Source organism: Athene cunicularia, assembly GCF_003259725.1.
Source record: "Athene cunicularia isolate RWA chromosome 2 unlocalized genomic scaffold, athCun1 chr2_part1, whole genome shotgun sequence".
Taxonomy (NCBI): Eukaryota; Metazoa; Chordata; class Aves; order Strigiformes; family Strigidae; genus Athene; species Athene cunicularia.
In genome coordinates this window covers 144,389,299-144,413,699 of record NW_020799095.1, presented here as the reverse complement: position 1 = coordinate 144,413,699, position 24,401 = coordinate 144,389,299, and the positions used below count along the sequence as shown (strand labels likewise).

General features: G+C 38.4%; 1 protein-coding gene and 1 long non-coding RNA gene across 2 annotated transcripts in view; one reads left to right on the top strand and one right to left on the bottom strand.

Annotated features, from left to right (window-relative positions):
• Positions 1–24,401, top strand: part of ADCY8 (adenylate cyclase 8) — a 133,111-nt gene that overhangs the window by 9,132 nt on the left and 99,578 nt on the right. Inside the window, exon 2 of the mRNA XM_026841894.1 lies at positions 20,160–20,309. Coding sequence (XP_026697695.1) covers positions 20,160–20,309 — 150 coding nt within the window. The remainder of the gene's footprint in view (positions 1–20,159; positions 20,310–24,401) is intronic.
• The window catches only part of LOC113476391, a 795,003-nt gene that overhangs the window by 757,863 nt on the left and 12,739 nt on the right, over positions 1–24,401 (bottom strand). The gene's annotated exons all lie outside the window — the stretch shown is intronic.

The window sequence follows — 24,401 nt, the reverse complement described above, 5'->3', positions numbered from 1 at the left end:
GGTCCATGCCCCAAGCCTGTCAGTGTTTAAGAAGCATTTGGACAATGCTCTTAATAACATGCTTTAACTTTTGGTCAGCCCTGAATTGGTCAGACTGTTGGACTAGAAGATCATTGTAGGTCCCTTCCAACTGAAACTCTGTTCTGTTCTAGTCTAGTCTAGTCTAGTCTAGTCTACTTCAGCCCAATCATCAGTGACTCAAAGATCCCCTTACATTAGTCCATCTGTGCTGAGGGGACTTTAAAGTAGATGCCATATAGTTTGTACAAGGCTGTGCTTGCAGCACTGGGCTTCAGAGCCAGACATCTCCTCAGCTGGCCTCCGTGTTACCCCATGCTTCTTGCTTTCACATCCATGCAGCGGATCAGTTTCAATGAGAGGAAAGGAGAAAGATTCCCACCTGGATTAATTTGTTGCCTTAATAGGTCTCTTTCCTAGGATTGGGATCTATAAATGCAAACTGCCTCACCTAGAGCTGAGGGAAAACCAGAAATCATGCCCTGATGCATGTGCCAGTGTTGTCTGTTCATGAGCAAGAAGAAATTCTCTTCTTCTGAGTGAAATTGTCTGAAGATTATAGGTCTCAGGCTGAGCTCTGTGCTGCCCAAAGAGTTAAACAAATTTAGGACACATTTCAGGATTCAGTCCCTCCCTCTCCCCAACGGCTGTAGCTATATTAACTCCTCCCAAACAGGCTTCCTGCATTTAACCTGTGAGGTGGGAAAAGCAGGTCTATGATGACTGACAAACTACACATGGGAATTGAGGAGGGAGGGTTGGTTAACCCAAAACAGTGCCTGCAACCATTCTGGTGGTTTAGAGCATAGATGACTGCATTCCAAAGACATACCTTGATGCTGTTTAGTGCACTGGAGGGATGCAGCTTCCCTTCCTGCCCATACTCCTATATTGCGATGAAGCCGAGTGAGAGGCGTATACTTGGTTTGTCTGATCAAGGTGCTAAGTGCACTGAGGACAGTTCTGTATATCTTTATCAATGATCTGGACTAAGGTATTGAATACACCCTCAGTAAATTTGCAGATGACACCAAGTTGGGCAGGAGTGTTGATCTGCTTCAGGGTAGGAAGGTCTACAGAGGGATCTGGACAGATGGTATCAGTGGGCTGAGGCCAATTGTATGAGGTTCAACAAGGCTAAGGGCTGGGTCCTGCACTTGGGTCACAAAAACCCCATGGAATGCTACAGGCTTGGGGAAGAGTGGCAGAAGAGCTGCCTGGAGGAAAAGAACCTGGGGGTGTATGTCAGCAATTGGCTGTATATGAGGCAGCAGTGTGCCCAGGTGGCCAAGAAGACCGATAGCATCCTGGCTTATATCAGAAATAGTGTGGCCAGCAGGACTAGGGAAGAGATTCTCTCTACATGGCACACTGAGGCCGCAACTCAATTGTTCAGTTTTGGACCCCTCACTACAGGAAAGACATTGGGGTGCTGGAGTGTGTCCAGAGAAGGGCAGAGAAGCTGGTGAAGGGTTTATAGCACAAGTCTTATGAGGAGCAGCTGAAGGAACTAGGGTTGTTTAGCCTGGAGAAAAGGAGGTTCAGAGGAGACCTTATCACTCTCTACGACCACCTGAAAGAAGGTTGTAGTGAGGTGGGTGTTGGTCTCTTTTCCCAAGTAAGAAGTGATAGGACAAGAAGAAACGACCTGAAGTTGTGCCTGGGAAGGTTTAGACTGAATGTTAGGAAAACTTTCTTCACTGAAAGGGTTATAAAGCACAGAGTGCCCAGGAAGGTGGTTCAGTTACCATGAGGTATTTTGTGTAGATGTGGCACTTAAAGACATGGTTTAATGGTGGACTTGGCAGTATTAGGTTAACAGTTGGGCTTGTTGATCTTAAAGGTCTTTTCCAACCTAAATGATTCTATGATTCTATATAGTAGCCTATCCTTGAAGCATTAGAGGAGAGTATGCCCCAAAATGGACAGAGACATTTATAGTATGTTCCTTCAAGATCTGAAGGTCCTTGAGAGCAGTCAGTGAAAATTGTACTTTAAGAACTTAAGTCATATGAATCTTGCTTGAGGACATTACTGTAAATTTTTTTTTACATTTCCAGAATATAGCTGAATGCCACTCTGACTGATGCTATGATAATTTCCATGATCTCAATACCTAGAGAAATAGCTTGTTGACAATAATGGGAAGGGAAGAATAATTTATTATATGTATTTCATTTTTACTAATGTAATTACTTTTCCTGTTAAGTTTCATTAGCCACCTGAGAGGCTACAAGAAATGGTAGAAGAACACATGAAGTGTTCCCATTTTCTATGTGACGGTACAGGATGATAGGGCATCCAATAATCTTTTTAGAATCTTAATAGTTTTTCATGCTTAGAAGCAATTTTTCCAATGATTTCTCACTTTCCTGTAAAAATGTACTTGTGTCTACTTATTCTTAAGGGATAACTGAGTACATTATCTGATGGCAGCCACTCTTCTTTGCTATTCCTCCATAGTAGAATATCTAACGTAAGCATTCAGTGACTCCAAATCCCATCAACAATCAAAACTATAAAATTTAAAAACTTTAAGGAGAGGACTCTCAGAGGTAATGTGACTTTGGAGAAGGAGTGTAAAAGAACACATCTTAACATTATGCCAATTATTTAAAGTCAAGCAAACCACTCATATGCAGAAAGATGTGTATAATTTTAAGGTGTCTGATGGCCCGAGGCCTTGAAACTTAGTACAAAGATTGTTAAGCTAGCTATTCTTTCCTCTTCAAGCAGTTAACAAAGCTTTTGCTGGCCAGATTTTTTTCCATGGCACCAAAACAAAACCCCCTTATTGAATTTACAAATGGTCTATCCAAGTGTCATTTATTAACGAATGCTCTTGATGATATACAAGAAGGAAGAGTATTTGAGATCACTTCTGGTTTTCCTCTGCAACACAAGACTTCTGTAATTAAACTTGAGATAGTTGATTTTTTTAAAATCCAAAAGAAACCAATATATCTAATAAAATCGTATAATTTTCCATATTTAAATTTCTAAAGGTTCAAATTACTTCATGGATTTATATATATTTGTATTAGATACAAATACTCAGAAAAGGCAATGCTATGGAATTTCATGCTTTATTCTTTTTTTTTGTAAGTTGCTTTCAGATTCAGTAATTACATTTGCAAGTCAAAATAATATTTACTATGTTACTAAAGTTTGTGTATCTCTAAAGAGAGTTTATAGGTGCAATTTAAACATGGAAAATACACACACCATTAATTAAGAGACTTTTTTCTAATTACTATCATTAAAAACTCAAACTATAATCTGAAAATCAAACTGTTGTCTTCTGGCTCACAGCAATATGGATTCAGCAGTTGCAGATTTGCAGAGAACTTGCAAAGTTCTTAGTCAGAGCTTAGTGGCCTTTAGCATATAATGAAAATTCAAGGAATCTCAGACAAAAGAAGAAAATGCTAGAACATGATACAAATAAGGAAAGGATTAAACATCAAAATCATAAACACACCCTCAAAAGTTCTCACAGACTTTGTATGAGCCCTGTGGTTTACAGAACATGGAGAGGTAGGTGGTCATAGCGATTATTCCCGAGATAGTCATCTGGCCTAGAGCTCATTTTTCACTGTGATCTAGGGACTAGTACAGGGAGTAGCAAATGAGTTTTGCAACACTCCTCAAGCTAAGGGACTCCTTAAATCACTTAGTGGTTATAAGAGCATCTCTTGTGACTCCTTAAGTCCCACCAACTCCCACCAAACTCTATGAGGTGAAGCAGTCTTACACGGTGCAGACAGCACAAGATGAGAAGGTTTGGGGCAGGCGTGTGTGTGTAATCTGTTTAATAGCTATGTTACTGGGGGTAGTAAAGAAGACAGAGCCAAACTCTTCCCAGCGGTGCCCATTGACAGGGTGAGAGTCAATGGGCAAACACTGGAACACAGTAAGCTTCACAATACCTTTTTTACTGTAAGGATGACAACACTATAACAGGTTGCTCAGAGGTATTGTTGAGTCTTCATCCTTGGGAATATTAAAAATCTGACTGTACAAGACCCCAAGCAACTCGTTGTATGTGATCCTGCTCTGAGGAAGGAGGTTTGACTATGTGGTCTTCAGAAGTCCCTTCCAAACTTACTTATTCTGTGATTCAGTGATAATATTACAGGTATTGTTTCAAGTAGACAGATCTGAAGATCTGCTGAGGATCTGGAGGGCAGAACACACATCTCCAAATCCAGTCTGAAGAAAACACACAAGCCAGCACAGGCCACAGGTTCTGTGATCACAGTGTGAGACCTGGTTTCACATATGTACCATGCCTTCTGCACCCACTTCCATCCATTCCAGTCTTGAGTCCTACTCTGGGACTTAACTGCAGGCCTGTATCAGAATCATAGAGTCATTTAGGTTGGAAAAGACCCTTGAGATGATCGACTCGAACCGTAAACCTAACAGTGCCAAGTCCACCACATATCATCTCCTGATCTGGCACATGACTTCTTCGTGAGAGCTGTTCTATAGGCTTATGACCATCATATGGTCCAAAGCTCAAAACAATATCCTTGCTTTCCCCAGCCTCATCTGGTGACATCAGGCCATCCCAGAGCACAAGCGTATAGCAAACATCAGGGGCACACACACTCTGTTCTTCTTTTGGGGAACAATTCTGTCTCCACAGGCTAGAACTCTGTAGTATGTGCAATATTACAGGTGGGAGAGTTTGAATATCAGTAATACATATCCCTTTTTTCCACCAGCAAACAGAGCTCCTCCATCAGCACCAACCATTCAGTTTCAGATGGTCAGGTTGCTACATAAGTGTTAGGAGACGTCTGATAAACCTGTGTGTGACTATGGTCTCACTGTGGCTTTCTCAGCAGCCTTACCTGTCAAAGCAAGCTAGAGGCAGGCTTACCCTTAGGCAGTCCACCACTGCCAGGACAATATTCTGAACAACTGTCACTATCTTTCTTTTAAAAAGCCAGAAAAGAACCTTCTTCCAACAAAGCACTGATGATCTTTAAACATAGTGTTTTCAGTTGCAGTAGATACTACTCATTTTTACTGCTTCTGTAGAAAGAGGATTGCTCCAGAGCAAACGAAGTTGAAGGGAGACTGTGGCAGCCTTCAAATATGGCAGGGGTTGCTACAGAGAGGAAGTAATTCATTGCACTATGCTTCATCTGTAGCTATCAGGAGATGATGGGCTTAAGCTATTATAAGGAATATTTACATTAGTTAGTAGGAGAAACCTTGTAACAATAACCTAATAACAATAACTTAAATAACCTCATTCTTGCTTGGGAGGCTTTACCCTGAAGTATGATTAAGCAGTTTAAAGAGGCATTTTTTTAGGAGTAATTTAGATAATATCCAGGACCTGGAGCATGGGTTAAATGACCTGTCAAGGTCCTCTCATGCCCGTCTTTCTATAATTAAACGATACTGGCTCCTAATTCCGGCTATAATGCAAAGTGTTTGCAACCTTCCGCTCCCAAAGAAGCAAACAATTCTGTATTTCTAATGATTGCTACACTGAGTCTGATGGATTAGTCTGAACTGTCTTCACTTATGTAGCCTGAAATGCCACATATATATCTGTGATTTGCTAAGGACATATTGGATCAACCATTAGCCAATAATACTGCTGATGGTGCAAGAAAATTACAGAATGTAATCGTCTCTTCCAAGAAACTAACAACTAATGAAAGGACTGTATTGCTAATAAAGTCCTGTTGAAGGCAAAGAAACAGCAAAGAATGAATCTGCTGAATGAGAAGGGCCGTTTTTGCACAGTGAAAAATATTTTTCAGGTCATCATTAGCTCATTTTAATTGACCTTCAATCCTTCTCCCTTTATGTGGTAAATCTGGTCTGATCTGTTTTATTTAGAAATAAAATAAATATTTAAATATGCTCAGAGGATCATCATTACTGTAGATTCTGTTCATTATATACATTTGTGGTGCGTAGACTACTTAATTACAAAGAATAAGAATTTTTCTGGTTGTTCCTGCTCTAAGCAAAGTATGTGAAGTACCTACCTATGTACATTAAAAGATATGGATATTGTCTGAAAATTGTGGGACTACAGTTGACTTCAGAACTATTTTTAGATAAAAAGTACACAAGAAAATAATGGAAATATAGGCATACAGGCCCATAATTAAATACAGAGATTAGTTCATGCTTGCTGAGTGTCTAGAACACTGTTAAGAGGTGGAAGAGTCCTGGCTCTTCCTTTATGTCTATATCCACCCTACACATTGGGAAGCCTCATGGGATATTTTGTCTCTTGTAAAGTTTCTCCATGTTTGACACCCACAGTTAATCCATTAGACCTGAGACTGCTTTCTGTTACTGGAGCAGCACAGCACCTTTCCTAGGGCTGAGCACTCCACCCTGCTGGAAAGCAGGGAATTGGGCTTTTACCTTTGAGCAGACACAAAATGATTCCTTTCTTCTCCAATAAAGAAAAAGGCCTTAGCATTACACAACTGTAATTCGGAGAACATGGTGGATAATGTTCTCTTTGAGGGCAATAAACTCTGACCTTAATCACATTTTTCATGATGTGAAGGGCAATTCAGTCTTTCAGCAAAATACTTTTATTTCCAGACTACAAAATCAGTATCAGCAGTTCATAGCAACTATACAGAAACCTTTAATGGAAGATTTTTAGACAACCATTTCTACTCCTGTCGGATACAGGAATCTCTTTGAAAGATGAAAACTTCGCAAAATCATTCTGAATTTTCTGTTCAGAGTAGAGGGTGTTATAAAACACACGTGTGAAGTACAGGTGCTCTTGTTCTTCTTAGTGAAAGTAAGGTGGTAGGTAGAGGTAGGGTATTCTGGGCTTTTTTATCATTATAGTCATTTTTGAGACACACATCGACAGTTTATGGATTAGGATTTTTTCCAGGACTGACTGTATGCTTCCATCCAGATCCAGTCATACTGCTGTGTTCCTTGAAGCCCTGGACTGGACAGGTTTTTGAGCTATCACTGCTCATAATTGCAAGTCCTACAGATCAGCAATGTCTGCCCTTGTGATCCAAAAAAGGGGTTTTATTGAATACAGAGGTCAGCAGGAGCCCTCTTCTCCCAGAGGAAAGATTTTACAACTCTGCATAGCAATGACCCTTCTATTGCAGTTTCCAGTTGAACTCAATGGCAGCAGGACACTGAGAGCTACCATATGCTATCCACATGCCATAGGTGTCTTCTAAATCTTAAATATCTCTAGATAGCCACATTTTCCCTTCTGGGTGCCACCAGAGTTGTACCAATCTAAGAAAGGCATTTACATGCCTAAGAGGCTGAGCTGCCCTGAAATGCAATAGTTCCACCTCTTTGCTACTGACTAGAGAAAGAGAAAAAAATGTGAGGTTTGGGGTTTTTTATATAATCTGACAAGAATTGAAAATTTTAAAACATACACGTTTACTTTTTGTTTTCTTGAAAGAAATTTTTTAAATAGCCCTTCATAAAACTTTTCTCATTCTCTAGATTTGTCTTGTCTGTCTCCTGACATTGTTCCCAAATTTGTTCTTTTTAAAAATGTAATCTTGTGAGGTATTTAGTCTGACTAGTTCTACTTCGCTTGTTAATATTTTTCTCCTTAAAAAAAATGGCATGACTTAGAGGTTTTCTCTTTTTTATGAACTCTTTGTGGAAACTATATAGGAACATGTCAGAAGACAAGAAAGAAGGCCAGAATGCGAGATAAAATTTATTTATGAGACAGCTACATTGTGTGTTTATTGCAAGGATATGTTAGTTTTATGCTCACATAATGATTAATCAAGCTGACTTTAACAAATGGGTGTCGATGTTCATGAGGAGGATGACACAAATAAGTCATTTGAGCTTGTTCTTGCTTTTACCCAGAATTTAATATGTTACACACGTGGTTACTGTACAGTGTCAGCCATCAGATGTCATATTGACAACTGATATGTTTGTAGTGCTGTCTATAGACATGGCTTTAATTGCTTTCAGCACCACACTATCTAAACAAAAAGAACTTGAACAGTGAGACCTGGCTGGGGCCTTATTTTCCTTTAAGAACAGAAATGTGGGTTTGTTTTTTTGTTGTTGTTGTTTTGGGTTGGGTTTTTTTTTTTTGCATTTGTACATATCTTGGTAAGGGTGCATCTGGCCACTGCAATGGGTGGCAAAAATTACACTTTAAGAACTGATTTCATCCCTCTAGGGAAAAAAAAAAAAAATCAAATTGTTATCAAGAAGGAGACCTAAGCAGTTCCCTAGGATATCTGAAATGCTTCATTTCACTTGTGTTCTGATAGCTAACAAACCAAGATTGTTGGAGGAAACTACTTAAAAAGCCATCAGAGCCAGAAGGCATATCTCCATCAAACAGAACAGGCTTTGGATCAAGCATTAAACACTAGAAAATGTCTCATCCTGTCATTAACTGTGTCCTTTCTCCTTGAGCCCTTTCATAGATTTAACTATTAGCTCTGTCTGGCTTCCAAAAAACATCAACCCAGTGGGAAGATCAGTTTATAAATCTGGTGGTCTCTGGTTTTCTTTTTTAAGGCTCAGAAGTAATGTTCCCTCCACTGCTTGAAATTCCAGTCAGAAACCCGTGTTTTCAGTTAATCGTTGACTTAAATTCTGTCATTTTTTGGTGCCATGAAGCACAGCATTGTCAGTCTTGGTATTCATATCCCAGCCTGTCTAAGGCCACACGTAATTTCTTCTCAAGCACTCATCTGCTGAGTGCTCCTAAAAGAACAATGTTTATGTATCATGACTGCTGCTACATTGGTCTAAACAGTAGATACATGAGCTAAATACTCACTAAGACCAAACACTACTTTGCCCACGTAGATTTCCCTTTGAAGCCAATGAGCTTCTGTGTGAGCAGGTTAAGACTGACCTTGCTCTTGAGTAGGTGCCTTCAGACAACCTGAACTGCGAAAATGTGGACAGCATTCATGGCTGTGCATTGAATCAAACCCTGTATGCACTTATACCCAGCTAACCTTATGTAAACCATCTGGGGCTTCTCTTTTTAGTTTATGTCCATCAAGTTTTAATAGTCTCCAGCAGCTCTCACTGGTATCAACAGGATTCATTATTCAACATCTGAAACAGCAGTTGTTTTGTCTTGTATCATTTATTTAATATTCTATGAACAGTCCAGTTTCTATTTCTCATGCTTACACAAGCACTGAAAACAAAGGCATGGCTTGTATTGTTAGGCAAGGAGAATTTGGCCCACAGTAAATATCAGGGTCTGATGTTAATCCCATCCTTGTTTTATACCAGAATAAGCCACTGTCTTCAAAGGAATTAGTCCTAGGTCACAACAGTGTCACTGCAGAATGAATCCTGCACTATGTCTTCTCTGCTAGCAAAGTGGCAGAAGAAACCTAATCCTTCATTATTTGTCTGTGGCGTATTCTGCCAGCCAAAGGATTGAATCAACTTTTTCCCACAGTACTCTCTGTACTTTTGATGTCAGTCTGACTTCTTCTAGCTCACCACACTGAGGCATTCACCATGACTAATAGCAAAACAACACCCACAGGTTTCACAAAGGAAAATGTTTGTCCTCGCCTAACTCTCTGAGATAAAGTTTTAATCCAGCTGGTCTGGCATGCTGTAACCTCTCATGGCTTTTGTCTGGTACATTTCCTTTTGCTCCCATGTCCCTTATTTTCTCTCCAGAATAGTTTCTAACCGAGAGTTAAAAAATTTGAGATAAAGCAGACTTAAGTAGAATATTGAGTAACGTTAGATAGTTATCAATAAAATTCCCATTTATCATTGAGCAATTCATATCTTCCTCTGTGCTTAAGCTGTGTTCAGTTCAGCTCTGGAGGACAAAGGCTCCTGGGCCCTATCACCCCATCCCAACCATTAAAAAGCTTTCCTTGCAGGTTCATCCATAAGGTCTCCATTTTCCATGATCTCCCAAGGTTATATCGGCAGCGGTTCTCAGTGTGGTTAAGGATGCCTGAACTCCTGCATACACTGAAGTCAGACTACAGTCCACTACCTTTATGCTACTCACGATTTCGCCAAAACAAAGGCAGGCTCACGTGCTGTGATCTGTGATGTTTACAGCCCAATGCTGTATCAGTGATAGCTGAGAAAGTAGGTGTTCTTGGGTTTTGTTGATTATTTTTTAATGTTTTGCTAGGAAAGTACTCTAAAAATGGCATTGCTGAGTTCTGTCTTTTCTTGGTTTCTGGAGATCATCACAGTCAACAACAAAAGGAGATACCGAGGTAAAAAATAAACACAGGGAATATCAAATGGCTTTCATTGGGGTTTTCAGGTCACTTTTCCAAAAATAATTTAAAATGAAAGCAGAACAACCATAATGGGAAAATTGGAGAGAGGAGATATTTACCTTATTATTTCTGGGCTAGAAAACCTATAGTCTGATCTGGGAAATGTAAATCTAATCCTGTCACCTCACACATCAATCACTTGTAGATTCAGTGGGAAAACTCCATCTCTAATGACACTTGGGCAAAATGAGAGTCACTTACAGGTGCAATTGTAGGACAAATTTAGCCTTGCTGTTGGCCTTTAGTTAAAAATGCTGATAATAAAATATAAAGACCCTTTGTTTTCAGCATGGTTTTGACATTTTTTGGGTTAATAATTTAAAAAAAAAAAAGAACAGCTGTGAGGGGTGGTTTGTTTGCCAGCAAGTGTAACTGATTATCGGAAACAGCTGATCAGTAGAGCTTCCCATCAGAGAAACAGTCTTTGAAGGACAAGGTTTGTTTAGAAAAGGACACTCAACACTATGATATCCCTCATCTATTTTTCATTACCAGTCTTTTCAGTACTGTTTCAGTTAAACCAATTTACTTTTTAATAGGTATTAGTCTCACTCTCACCCAGACTGGATTGGCTTTCATAACGCTGTTTTTATTTCTTGATAAAGGGTCCAAGTGTAATTTAAGATCATTAAATTTTGCTTTTATTTTCTTTTTTCCACTACAATACCAAAGGGGAGAAATTATTTGCCAAATCTTGCTTCTTTCTTCCGCCTATGGCCACAGTTTTGTAATTCATAGGAACACCCATGACTGGGCCTAACACAGCTACAAGGAAAAATGAAATCTTCACTTGTGCACTCTGTTATAACTCCACAGGATGCACCTAAGCAGGGTCACCTGCACACAAATCCTGACAACTGCCAGTTCCATTGGGAAGCAGCATGGAGTACATACTGCAGGTAATTGCTGGGACATGTATACATTTGATCAGATGAAAACAGCAATGCAGTGTGTCAGAAAAGATGAATGGTTGTCAGCCTTACAAACATAATTATCGCGCACTCAGTTTTGACATCCTACTTCAGATAAGAGCCACTATCCAGAGCAATAAAACCAGCTGTGCAGAACACCACCCCAAACTCATTTAGCAGAAATGCAGACGACTTAATTCTGTTTTCCTTAAAATGTAGTTAAACTCTTTCCAATGCTGCAATGCAGCTCTGATGAGATTTTGGTTTTGTTTTGTTGGTTTTGTTTTTGGTTTTTTTTTTACCATTACCTCTCATCAGTTGTATAATCTATTCAGGGAAGTACCAGGAGTTGTTTTACCTTGGCTATCTTGCATTGATTTATGCAAAACTACTGAGATAATTTAAGGAAAATTTCCAAAAGTTACTTTCACTTTAGAGGTTCTAGTTTTAGGGTGTCCAGCCTTACCTTAAAACTCAGAAATGCTCTCAGACATTTCCAGATGTTTCCAGACTGCATTTCAGATGGAATTTTTTGTCACTGAGAAGTTGTCTAATGCCTGGTCCACAAATACTTGTACATCTGAATTGGGAGACAGTTTTTTACATATCAGTTATGCATGTATGTAATGCAAGGGGGAAAAAATAGAATTTGGTAAGGGTTGCTTCAAAAAAAACCCCGGTAATTATTTTTAAGTCTTAATATCTAGGATGCTGTGAGTGTGCTTCCCCATTTTAGATTAATTTCTTATAAATCTTTGTTTACTTTTATTAGTAGTAATTTATTTCTTTAGTGTCTTTAAATAGAATGTGGCTTCTACTGGATGTAATTACTTTGGTATCTGCTTTGAAGAGTAAATGTGCAGCTTGTAAGGGAGATCAACTTCCTCATAGAAAAAGTGTAGGGAATATTTTAGTGTAAGACTAAGCTTCATGAATCAGAATCATGAAGTGCAGAAAGGGAAACTCCACAGCCGCTTTACACTCCGTTCTGAGCAGTGAGCAGGGGAACACCATCACTTCAATGGTTTCCTAACCTACTCTGTCTGCCATGGGCTGCTTCCAGTGTGTTGTCTGTTGCGCGGGCATTTGTGCTGTGCCTTGCTTTTAGCTGTTTTTTGGGGTTGTTACAGGATCTACTCCTGGTTAGGCAACATAGGGAATGTAAAGTAATTCTGTAGTACATGTATTATGATTTTAAGGTTATGTATATTTGGAGAAGAAAACAGATTCCTGTCTGAGCCTTTTATGTTTACTTAAACAGACCAAATGAGGTGATGTTTTTGTACAATAAAATGATGACATCTGGAAGGTTTGGCTTTAGATTTCTCCTTCTAATTACCTGCAATGCAGCTGTCTTAGAGTAGAGGGAGACGGTACCTAACCAGCAGACAGAAAACACTGAGTAGAGAGGGTTATTCACATCAAAGGATAAGACTGTTCTTTCTAAATAGGAACATTTCAGGTTATCTGTAATAGCATCCTGTAGGCAAAATTATGACAAAAGAGTTCTGTGCTTCTCAGTGCACAGGAGACATGATCACCAGGTATTTTTGTGGAGTTCAGGATCAGTTCCTACATGGGGGTCAGAGACTTCAGCAGAGTAACCTGTAGCTGTGGGAAACAGTTACTAAAAACTGCAGATCATTTACCCATCTCCATCCATTCTCCTATATGCACAGGCTATGACCCTACTACTGACATTGTCCCAGACATATCTAGTCACTTTAACAACTACAAAAACCACCAAAAATATTTCATCCAAAGTCCCAGAATATTTTTTTTTAGTTAAGATTATGCTGAATTCCAAATTTTAGACAAACTCAAGGGGAGTTAGAGGATATGTGCTGAAAATTGTTTCCCATTTGGGGCTGCTCAATGGCACTAGCAGGGTCATGGATTTGCTTGACTGCCTATGTCTGTGGCAATTATCACTCAAGTTGTGTCAGCCATTATGTGTCTGAAATTATGATATGATATGATATGATATGATATGATATGATATGATATGATATGATATGATATGATATGATATGATATGATATGATATGATATGATGAGATTATATGATTTTTCTGAAAGATCTCTTGTACCACACCATGTTGCAAAAGTCTTGCCAAAGCTGATAGCTGACTTACCAGTCAGACATTCAATTTTCTACATTTCTAATGGATTCAATGAGAGGAAGAACAAGAACAAAAAAGCTATTTTTCTAAGAGAAAATTAAACTCTTGTTCTGAATATTAAAGATACATATTTCTGAATTCTGTCTTGAACTAGAACAATTGATTTGATGCAAATGTGTCATCGTTCAGATGGAAAATGGTCTTTGTTTTCTAAATTACCAGCAGGGCAGGAGCAATAGGCATGTTAGGATATTCTGCAACAGGATGGAGAAAACCATGTCTGACACCAGTTAACTCTCATTAAGGTTAATCTAATAATTCCTTGGGGTACAACATGTGTTTTGATAGGGCCAACCTGCCTTGCAGACTACAGACTTCATGCACATTAAAGGCCAGACTGTGTCCCTAAATCCATAGAGAAGTCCTCTAATGCCTTATCTGGGAGCAACAAGACCAAGCTTCTTAAAAGATCTCAGCTTTCCTAGAGGCATAAATAAGATCTGAGTTTTTGAAGAATTGGCCAACGTTCACATGGGAGATGTGAACAGCTGAACCACAAAACTTGGTTCTAAACACAAAATCAGGAGGTGACACTGATACAAATGGCTCCTTTCACATTTAGCAAATCAGGGGTGCCTGCGGCAAAGCACTGCTCTTAATCATCGTAGTCTGTGCTTGACTAAATTTACCGTGAATAAACAACATACCTTATATATACATTTCTACATCCCTGTCTTTTCAACTGTATGGTATGTTCCTGTCTTTCAGTATACTATGCATGTGTAGATCGGATAAAAGATTTAGCACTGACTCCAGCTGTGAGTAGGAGATAAACAGCTGTTGTGTTTATACATTGAACAATATAGAGGATCAGGGACAGATGAGCTTTCTGGAAAGTCATGGCAACATTTTGGGCACCTTTGTGGGACAGGTTGGGTTCCAATACATGTTGATGAAGAAGCACCCACAAACAACAAAAAAAAACCCCATCATGGCCATTGGCTTTTAGCAGTTAGGCCCAGGAGAAGTGAGGAGGAGTGAACCTGGGGAACAAAAAAGCTCTGTACAAGGTGATTTAACAATAAGGCAGTAATGATTTCAGTTTAATGAGTTGGCAGCATTGCCAGCTATGAATGGTCACGTGCTTCCTCTCCCTGTGGAGGCTGTGCTGTGAACTCAATCAGACGACTGCTCTAGATTGGAAAATCACTGCCAACGCCAAATGTTTGTTTTTTAAGTTGGCCAAGTTCCCTGATAGAGTGCACAGTATGGTCCCACAAACAATTGATCTGGCACGACAAAGGGAAAGCTGTGCTGAGGGATCAAGGTGGGCAAGAGGCAGTACACACATACAGGTACTTACTAGTTTTGCTGCCAGTAGCTTTGATTCATAAAATCATGGTGTCAGCTGGAGACAGAGGCTTGCTGCAGCCCAGCAGGGAGAGTGGCAGAGTCTGTGCTGCCAGATGTTCCTGCTCTATACAAAGTAGAACATTTTCATCTCAAATCCCACAATCATCATGCAACCCTCAGTTCATTCCTGGTGACCAGTTTTTGTAAGAGTGTAAGTTATTTTCCCTCGAAGTAACCTAAACAAGAGGGTGATGGAGAAGAGAGAGAGGGTAATGGGGTTTCTGTGACATTTTAGTTACAAAAAACAACCTTGTGGCGAGCTGCTATTTTTAGTTAAACAACTAATGATGAATCAAAATGCTTCTCCAAATCTAATTAACCAATAATAATTACCATAGCAACCAGTTCTTTATGTGGCACATGCTGAAAACACTCTTAAAGAAGCACAACAGCTTTACTTTCCTAGTTTTCCCAAAACAGACAAAAACTACTCTAATCTATTGTTGAAGCCAATCCAAAAATTAGAAAACAAAATAGGAAAAGAATTAAATAATTTCCCATAGGAAATTAATTACTTTTCTTCTCTTAAGGACTGATCTGTCTTGAGAATGTCCAACTGGAGATTACAGTGAAAACATTTCTTTACTTTTTGGATGTGTTTTAGTGAGATCAGCCCCAGGACTACTCCGTTTCTATGCAGCAGAACAAAATTACCTGCTGAAGGAAGATGTTAATAATAAGTTTATTTCTGCAGAGCACACTAGGATTTCTTTCTGCACTTGAGGTAGTAACACACAAGTTCAATGTCCTCCTGGTCTAAACTTTTTCATCTTTGTCTCCCTCACTTCCACTGTGTTTTCCATGTAAATGTATGCTACCATTGGTTCAGCTATTCATGATGAAGATTGTTTGTGGCAATTATCATCTTTTAGAGCTAGCTATCACTCAACATTTTTCCAGTCTCTTGGGTTGTTGAATGCTCCTAAGTTTCCCTCAGGTTATGGACTCTTTGGAAGTGCTGAACTCAATCACTCTACACTCCATAAATATCTCTCAATGGCAAGTCTTAGAAAGCGCTGATTTTATAGCTTTATATTCCCTCATGGACAACTGCATCTTTTTAAAGAGGAAATTCATGGCAAAATTAAGACATACTTCAGTTACGATTTTAGAAGTTTTGAAACTCTGTCACATACAACCCCTGTTTTTAACTCACTCCCAGTTGCTCATAAAATCACAGGATTCTGTGGAAACACCAAATCAAGGCAAACTCAATTAGGTGCTCTTAACAGCAGAAATGTCTACAAATTGTTGTTATGCTCAGCCCTGCTCTCAACTCACCTGTACCCTTCTGACTTCCTGAACTACATTCAATTCAGTAGTGGCTGATTCACCTACTACTTCAAAACAGGCTTATGAGCTACTTTACCGTCTTTTCAACCATTTTTCCTTTTCCTGTTCTCTTACATTACTATACTATACCTACTTTAATTGATACCTCTTCCTGACCAGCTGTGTCCAGTGCCTTTTAATTGTTTCTTTGTCTGAGATCTGGTGGTTTAAAAATCCACTGAGAATATTATCTTGGTTTCAGCTGTCTCGGCAATGCCCTTTTTATATAATGAACTTGGCAATGCCCTTTTTATATAATGAGTGACAGATAAAAATGAAATTATTTGAATCAATGTGTACTGTCAAATTTAAACTTAGCTTCCTTGTCTGACCTGCATCCTCTCCTTTCATTGCCTTTATTTTTGGCTAGTTTCTGTATTAATTTTGCAAAGGGCTCTGAGGTACCTGTATGAAGGACACTTTATAATTGTAAATTTATTTAACAAGTGATTTCTCTGTGAACTAAACTCTTAATCACCTCCCATGAGAAATATGGGAAGTAGAGTTTTGGAGTAAAACTTTTAACCTCTGCTTCCAACTACCTGCATGATCTTGTCAAGTATCTTTCTTCAGCTCTGTTCATCCTATCATGTGATTATGTGCAACTTCAATTTCAGCAGGGACAGTGCTGATCTTGTTACACAGATATTCTCAAGCAACATTGTGATGGGTACCTTCTTGTTTATATTTTTTAAATATTCAAGAAGCAGACCTCCCCAGAGCTCTATTTAACATCAAAAAATATCACTAACAGCTCTTTAAGATCACTTGCTGTCTCTGCTACAGCTGGTTATTTGAGTGCTGTGCAAGGTACAAATAGACTAAAGAGCTTATAAATGTTGTGAAAAGATTTTCTTTTTTTCACATTATACCTCAGCTTTCCTACTGTGTGAGCATTGATTATCTTCAGGTCATTCAAAAAGATATGAAATTGTGTATGTCTCATAAAGTCAGAGTCTACCCTGGCTTGTAGCCCTGATAGGCAGTAGAAAATCCTGCAAGATTTCTGGAATTGGCCACAGTAAGCTGTAGGAAAAAAAGTGGGAATGAGAGACTCGAGTCTTATACATATTTTTTATTATTTTATTAACAAGAGCAAAAGATTAGTATCCTTGCAAGGCATAGTGCTTTACTCCTTAGGTTGGTTTCAGTCAGACTATTATGTGTAAGAAAAACAGCTTTTCCCTCTGAGTAAGCTGTTGTTTTACCTGTAACATATTTTCCATAATTCCCTTTGTCCAAATCAAATTATGTGCTCATGAAATCTAATTGAAGGCCAAATTCTACTGCATTTGCTCTAAGGAGATCTGCTGAAGTGAGTGGCACTAGTTCTGAGAATTAGCAGAGATGGGTGACTGAACCGGGCTCATGAGGAACTTGCAATTGAATTTGCAAGGAAATGAGAGCACCCTGCCAGTGCTTTCAGTTTTGAAATGCACATTGTAAATGTTGTGAAAGGCTTTTCTTTTTTTCACCAGATAGTCTAGCTTTCCTAGTGTGTGAGCACTGATTATCTTCAAGTCAGTCAAAAAGGTATGAAACATTGACTCCTCCAGCCACCCACAGCTGATTTCAGTTGTCCTGCTGAACAATGTAATTTTGAACTGGTCTTATCTCATGTCAGCTCATCATACACCTTTTAGTAGCCTGCACCACAAAGGACTTATCTCATGGGCTGAATTACTACATTCTGTTTTATCTTGGAGCAAAGGCAGAAAGTGTCTGGAGGAAGATGGCTGGTCCAAGGCAACCTGTCTCCAGTAAAACAGGGTAAGGTAAATAACAGGGAACAAGCAGTAAGCACAGAGGTGGAATAGTGACAAATGCAGTCAGACTAAATAGTGTCAGATTCCTCCCTTTAAAAAAATAAAAGTCAGGGGTAATTCTGTAAGCCAGTAAAATCAGGAATGGTGAGAGGAAGATGAATTGAGAATGCTTAGTCACTGTTTCTCATATTATAACCACCATGCATCACTCAAAGAAGTGATAAGGCTGTGAATTAAAGCAAACAAAAGGAAACATTTTTATCACAAAGGGCCTAATTAAATTGTAGAAATCTTTGACATTGAAAGACATAGGGGACAAAGGTACAATTAACTTCAGAAAGGTATCAGAAACAGTTAAGCAGACAGAGAATGCCATCTCCAGATCAGAGGTGCCGTAAACCACAGGATCCTGGAAGTCAGGAAGATGCAAGGATCATGCTCATCATGCCCTATTTCTCACAAGCTTTGCCTCGATATCTATTACTGGCAAAGGTTAAACAAAACTTCATCTGGAGCCAGGATATGCATCCTTATTTAATCATGGCATATAAATTGTAAATGAATTCCCTGTACTATTATAGAACAATACTCCAGAATCAGAGATACAGGAATATATAAAGCTGAAATTTCTGCCAGATGCATTTGATTTGATATCAGATCTCGCTTTCATGAGGCACAGCATTACAATGAGATTAGGGAGTTTTGCTAAATGTTTTCTCTCTTTTATGAGGATTTTAGGGAGACTGATTATCAGATAATACTACAAAAATGCAACCCCTAACCCACAATACTCTGTAACAACATATTGGTGGAGTGTTCAAGACTGTTTTGACAAAACATCACTGAATGCTTGTTTTATTCATGTACTCGTATCTACTCTTTTATCCTTGTCCTCCTACCTGGGCACTCTCTGCTGTCTGCTATTACAGAAAGGATCCTGAATGATGAACACTTGATCTGTCCTGGCATGACTATTCTGAAGTTATGATCCTGTAGGTATCACCCATAGCATGACAGTCCATAGCTGTCAGAGTCTGGGTGGCTTTGCCAGGCGGGTGATGTGGCCGCAGGGTAACGCAGACCTTCCTGCTTCATGGCTGGTCTGCTACTGGGAAACAGGGGTGATCCCACAAGTTGGGGTGCACTCAGAGGGACCTTGTCAGCACAGCGGCTGTGACTGGACCTTGGCAGGAAGACGGAGACCTGGAAGTTTGCAGACTTTCAGCTGTGCCCCGATGACTTCTTTAGCTAAGGTAGCAGACAGAACGGTTTGGCTCTACATGCTGCATTTGAGGAATATTAATGACTTCTGGACATATTTTTCACTCTTGACTCTCTCACAAGTTAAAAAAAAAAAGGCAGGAGAAAGTGGAAACTGAGGAGTTCACATGAATCTGCAACCTGTAACAGAGTTGAGGTATTGGATAAAGCTGCTGAAACTGCAGGTCTGTCTCTATGCAATATCGCAAGTTTCTTATCAGTTTCCCAAACAATCCTCAGTTCAATGGTGTTGATGTGTCCTGTCTTTCAAATCTACAGAGCGCAAAGAAGTATCAATGAAAGACAAATAGGCCACTGAAATATACACTGTCCAAGGATCCACTCCCATTTGGCACTTTTAAGTTCTTATTGCAAAGCAGAAGCTGTGACGCACCTTCTACAAGGAGAAAGAGGGCAGCTCTTGCGTAGGGCTCAGTGAAGAAAAGGTCTGTGTACATAGGCACAGGCTATGCAAAGATTTGGTTATCCTTTCAACTTCCCCCGTTGAATGGTTCAGGATTCAGATTGTGCAAGGTTGTGCTTTGGCAGCAGCTGAAAATGAATTTATTTAATTTGTTCAATAATAACAGAATAACTGTTATCACTGGTATTAATTCTTAAATAACTGACGCTCGTTGTTTTCCTTCATATGGCGTTCTTCTCAAGCTAAGCCATGGAACAAATCACAAAGTTGTTTTACAGAAGAGGCAGTGCAAAAACAAATTGTTAATTATGTTTGTAATCATTCCTGACTAAAGCCCTGTGAGTCAGTTCTTGGAAACATCATCTGTGGTTCAACTAGAGTTTAATGCCCCCAAATACTGCATATTTCTTCCTCAAGTCAGGGAGAGTTTTACACATTTGATGCCTCTAATTAAGATCCAAGAGATTCTTTTATGCAAACTTTCCAAACCTTTATTTTTACAGCCTGCATGACTACAGAACACTATTTATCTCTCTCTCTTTTTCTCTTTTTGAACAGATATTTTTGCTTCTCCTGTTTGATCAAATCCTATTTGTTGTTTGTTGCAGATAGCGGCTCAGGCAGTGTTATTTATGTGTATGAACACTGCAGGAATCTTCATTAGCTACCTATCAGACAGAGCACAACGTCAAGCCTTCCTGGAGACCAGAAGATGTGTAGAAGCCAGACTGAGACTAGAGACAGAAAATCAGCGACAGGTATTGGAGAAACAATCCTATTTTTGTATTAACTGGAATTGATAATTGGACAGGAACAGGCTTTTGTAGCCTTGCTGACTCCAATGTGATATCACCTGGTTTGTTCAGTTTAAGGGATTTTCATGCTGTTATTTTGTTGGTGTGTAACGATCTGATATGATATCTTCAAGATTTTCCCTGGGAAAGAGGATGAATAGACAATGGCTGTTCATTGTCCTTTCCCATACAAGAAGAAGAGGCCATCAAATGAAACAGCAACTGGCAGGTGTTTAAAAATGGTTCTTTATCAAAAGGGGTTAAACTGGGAAGCTTCATGTTTCAGAGTGTTTTGGATTCTAAAACTTGTATCACTCAAGTGAAAACTAAGCAAGATCATGGAAGTGAACTCTATCTAGGCAGAGAAAACACTAAATCATCTCTGATTCACAGATGAATTTTTGGAGCTGGGAGACAACTGCAGGGAAATCTCACTATATGCTTTCTCTGTTCTTAAACTCTTCTCTAAAAATCTCCTTTTGGCCGCTGTGAGCAATACATACTGGGTTAGGTGAACTTTTGATCTGAGCAGGTATGGTTGCTCTTAGATACATCATCTTTTCCAATCCAGAATGAGGCATTTAATTAATCAATTAAATAAATAAATAAATAAATAAATAAATAAATTGCTGATTATTACTTTGTACCAAGGGAACAGAAATGAGATGTAGCACGATATACATATTTTGCATTCCCACTAAAATACCAAAAGGTTCACCTGCTGTTTAAGAACTTACATTAAGATCAAAATACAACCGGTACATATATATGTGTGTGTGTGTGTGTGTGTGTGTGTGTGTGTGTGTTACACTGTTATTTCATTCTCAAATGAACTTAGCCATTCATTTTGTTCTGTTATGTAGATACATATATTCCTTCTCAATCTTATTTAATTTACTTCTTAAAGCCATGCTTTTATACAGAAGATGTCATATTCTAGACTTTACTGACTAATGACTCAGTATGAATGCATGACTGTGCTGAGTAATGCAAGTTACCTATGCCAGAACATCTCTCCAGCCATTTCTGACTGAAGAGGTTCTGAGGGATGCTATCTAGGATGCTCTGTTCTCATTTTAAATGTAGGATCACATTTTTATGGCTTTGGGGGGTTTGTGAGGTTTGGTTTGGTTTTTTTTCCATTTTCGTTCTTGCCTAATCTTTTATAAAGTAATATTTTGTAAGCTTTACTTTGATCATTGTATTGTAGAGTTCATTGTAAAAATCTTTATAAAACGTGAAAAAAGATTTCCTTGTTCCAGATGATTCTGAGGATTTTAAATTAGAATGACTTCTTTCTCTTATGGAAAATTGAATTCTACTGAGACAACTTTTTTATTTTTGAGAAATTCAATTTTTATTTCTTATTAGGAGAATGAAGATAGAATTTTTTCCATTTAGGTGGGTTGAAAAAAACCTTTTTTTTTTTTTTTTTGTGAGAGGGGAAGTAGGGGTTGTTTCTGAAATATTTGGTTTTAATCAGTTGAACTGTATATTTTGTCTTGGCTCTGTGCCTTGCAAGGTTTCAGGGCTGTGCTGTCTGTCACCTAAAGGCAGAACTTCCTGGAGAGTTACCTCATTGCAACTGAGACTCACCTATAACCAAAGTAGTCTGTCATAGGCATCATATGACTAGAATTGCATAAGGAAGATTATATTCAGGCCAAGGAAAATGCCCACAAGAGAAAAATACAAACATCAGGACATCAACTGAAAGATATCTTCTAAAACTCAATTTAATGATAAACTACCCTAAAATTTAGGAACAAAGAGTTTTGAAATATTTGTAATTAATGTTGTTAGAACTTTGAAACTGTGTTATTACGCACATCTATAAATATATGTATAAAATATATGTAACATACTTTTCGGCTTTTCATTTCTATTTGGGACAACAACAATGACAAAATATTCCAATACTGGAATTTCTTGAGGAATGGAGAGCCCGTTTCCCTCTTCTATTCTCTCCTTTTGCTTCTGAAGCAGTGGCTCATTTAAGCAATTTCTAAAGATATCTTCTTTAAGAAGACTTGGCAATGTCACATTTTAGGTGACTGCTTTTCTTGATCATCTTGTTCATGTTCACTTGAACAGTATCCACAGGCAGTAATGCAGTGACTGCTAACACTTTTGCTACCTTGAAGACATATATTTCATCATGTAGGGAATATGTAGTTCACATGAATGCAAAAATCATGTTATCTGTTAATGCATATCACATTTTAAAAAGTAAGATTAGATCCAGATGAGGGTTAATGGATTCTTTCTATGACTCTCTAGAAGATAGTTCTGATAAATGAAGGGGGAGGAAAAAGTAGGTATAGGCCAATAGTTGTGATGTGGCTTCTGAAAATTTCTAGCAATATGGATGAGGCACTAAAAATGTGCAGAAAAAGTAGAAGAGCAGTTATTAGGGTAATTCTCCCAGATATTAATTCCAGGAATTCCAAATTCTATTCCACTTTGATTTGTTTCACTTCTCATAAACTGACTAAACTTAAGGTTTCTTACAGCAGGGTGAAACTTTGTGTGGCTTTCAGTGGTGGTACTGCTACTTTTTATAGTAATGGGTGACATAATAGAAATCTCTCAAGGTTTGTTTCCACTCCACAATGCTTCCACTTCTTGAACTAAAAATAATAAATAATTAAAATAGATAATTATAATGATATGTCATAGATATGACATGTCATACGAAGTATGACAGCTTGCCAGATAGGTCCTGTAGGGTCTGGTTTTGTCCTTACTTTGTTTACATCTGAAGACCAGTAAAATTAAAGTAAGAAAAACCAACATGCGTTAAAAAATGAAACAAGGAATGGCATGTTCTTCCATAAGTAATTGCAGAATAAGACTTCAGTTTTTTATAAAGGTTATATAAATGCTTCGGATACACTTCTATTCATTTCTGTGCATTGTTAAAACTAAAAAATCAAGTTTCTGCACTCCCAAAATGACCTTTCCAATTTTGCAATATCCCTTAGATTTGTCATCTCTAATCATCCGTCATTCTAACAACTACAAATGCTCTTGCTATCACTATTGTTTATTGTGCTATTGCCTAAAAGAGCCAGCCATGGAAAGCTGTTCAGTTGTGAGACAAATATTTCATAATGTACATTCTGGAGACAAGTAAGAGGTACCATCAGACATGTGGAGTTGCACAAAAAAACAATAATACTTGTCAGTAAGGATCTGATTGCGTTTCAAAGATTTTCAAAAATCCCCTAATGAGTATTTGCAGATTTTCTGAATTATGAATATAAAGTTTCTACTGTATCAGCTTCTCGTGACGAAAAGCAAGATATGGTTATGTACTTCCTTATAAATTTCATATAGATGAGCTGGAATTTCTTCAGTGAAAGCAGTTTCATTCATTCATTTACCATCATCCTTTTTTGTAGAGTGTGATGGAAGTAGAAGGCGAAACAACCAAAATCCCACTAGGGGAGAAAAACTTTTTTTGTTGTTTGTGCCACTGTGAGCTGAAATTTGGACAGTTAGATGTGATAGTTTGTTTGCAGTTGTTGTTATTTTCCAGCTGACTCTTCTTGTTGTGTGGTTTTCAGGGTTTAAGGACTCCTTGTGCTACTTCAGTATGGCTGTGAGGTTTTCCAGTTTGACAGTGAAAGCCATTTTGCTCTGTAGAAATGTCTCTGAGCCATGTATGATCTCTGTAAATCCGAATTAGCACCACTGTTTCATTGTCCACAGAAAATACTCTCAGGTGCAAGTTCAGATTTTACACTAATTGCAATTCATTCACTTACTGCACAGGAAGGAAGAGGGCAAACTTCACTTGTATGATGGAAAAGACGTTAAGAGCCTAGCCAAAGTTTTTAAAGCTTTTAAGTGACTTAATTTCCAGTTTCCGTGTTTCACAGCTCTATACAATTAAGCTTCTACATCTTTTTTCATTCTTCCTCCCCCATCAGCATGTAGTCTCAACAAAGCTTTTGAGTAAAATTTTCAGAATTATTTCAGAAAGTTAAGAGTTTTAGTCATATCTTCAAAACTAATTCATCGAGGATCTGTTTTTTTTTTTTTTTTTTTTTT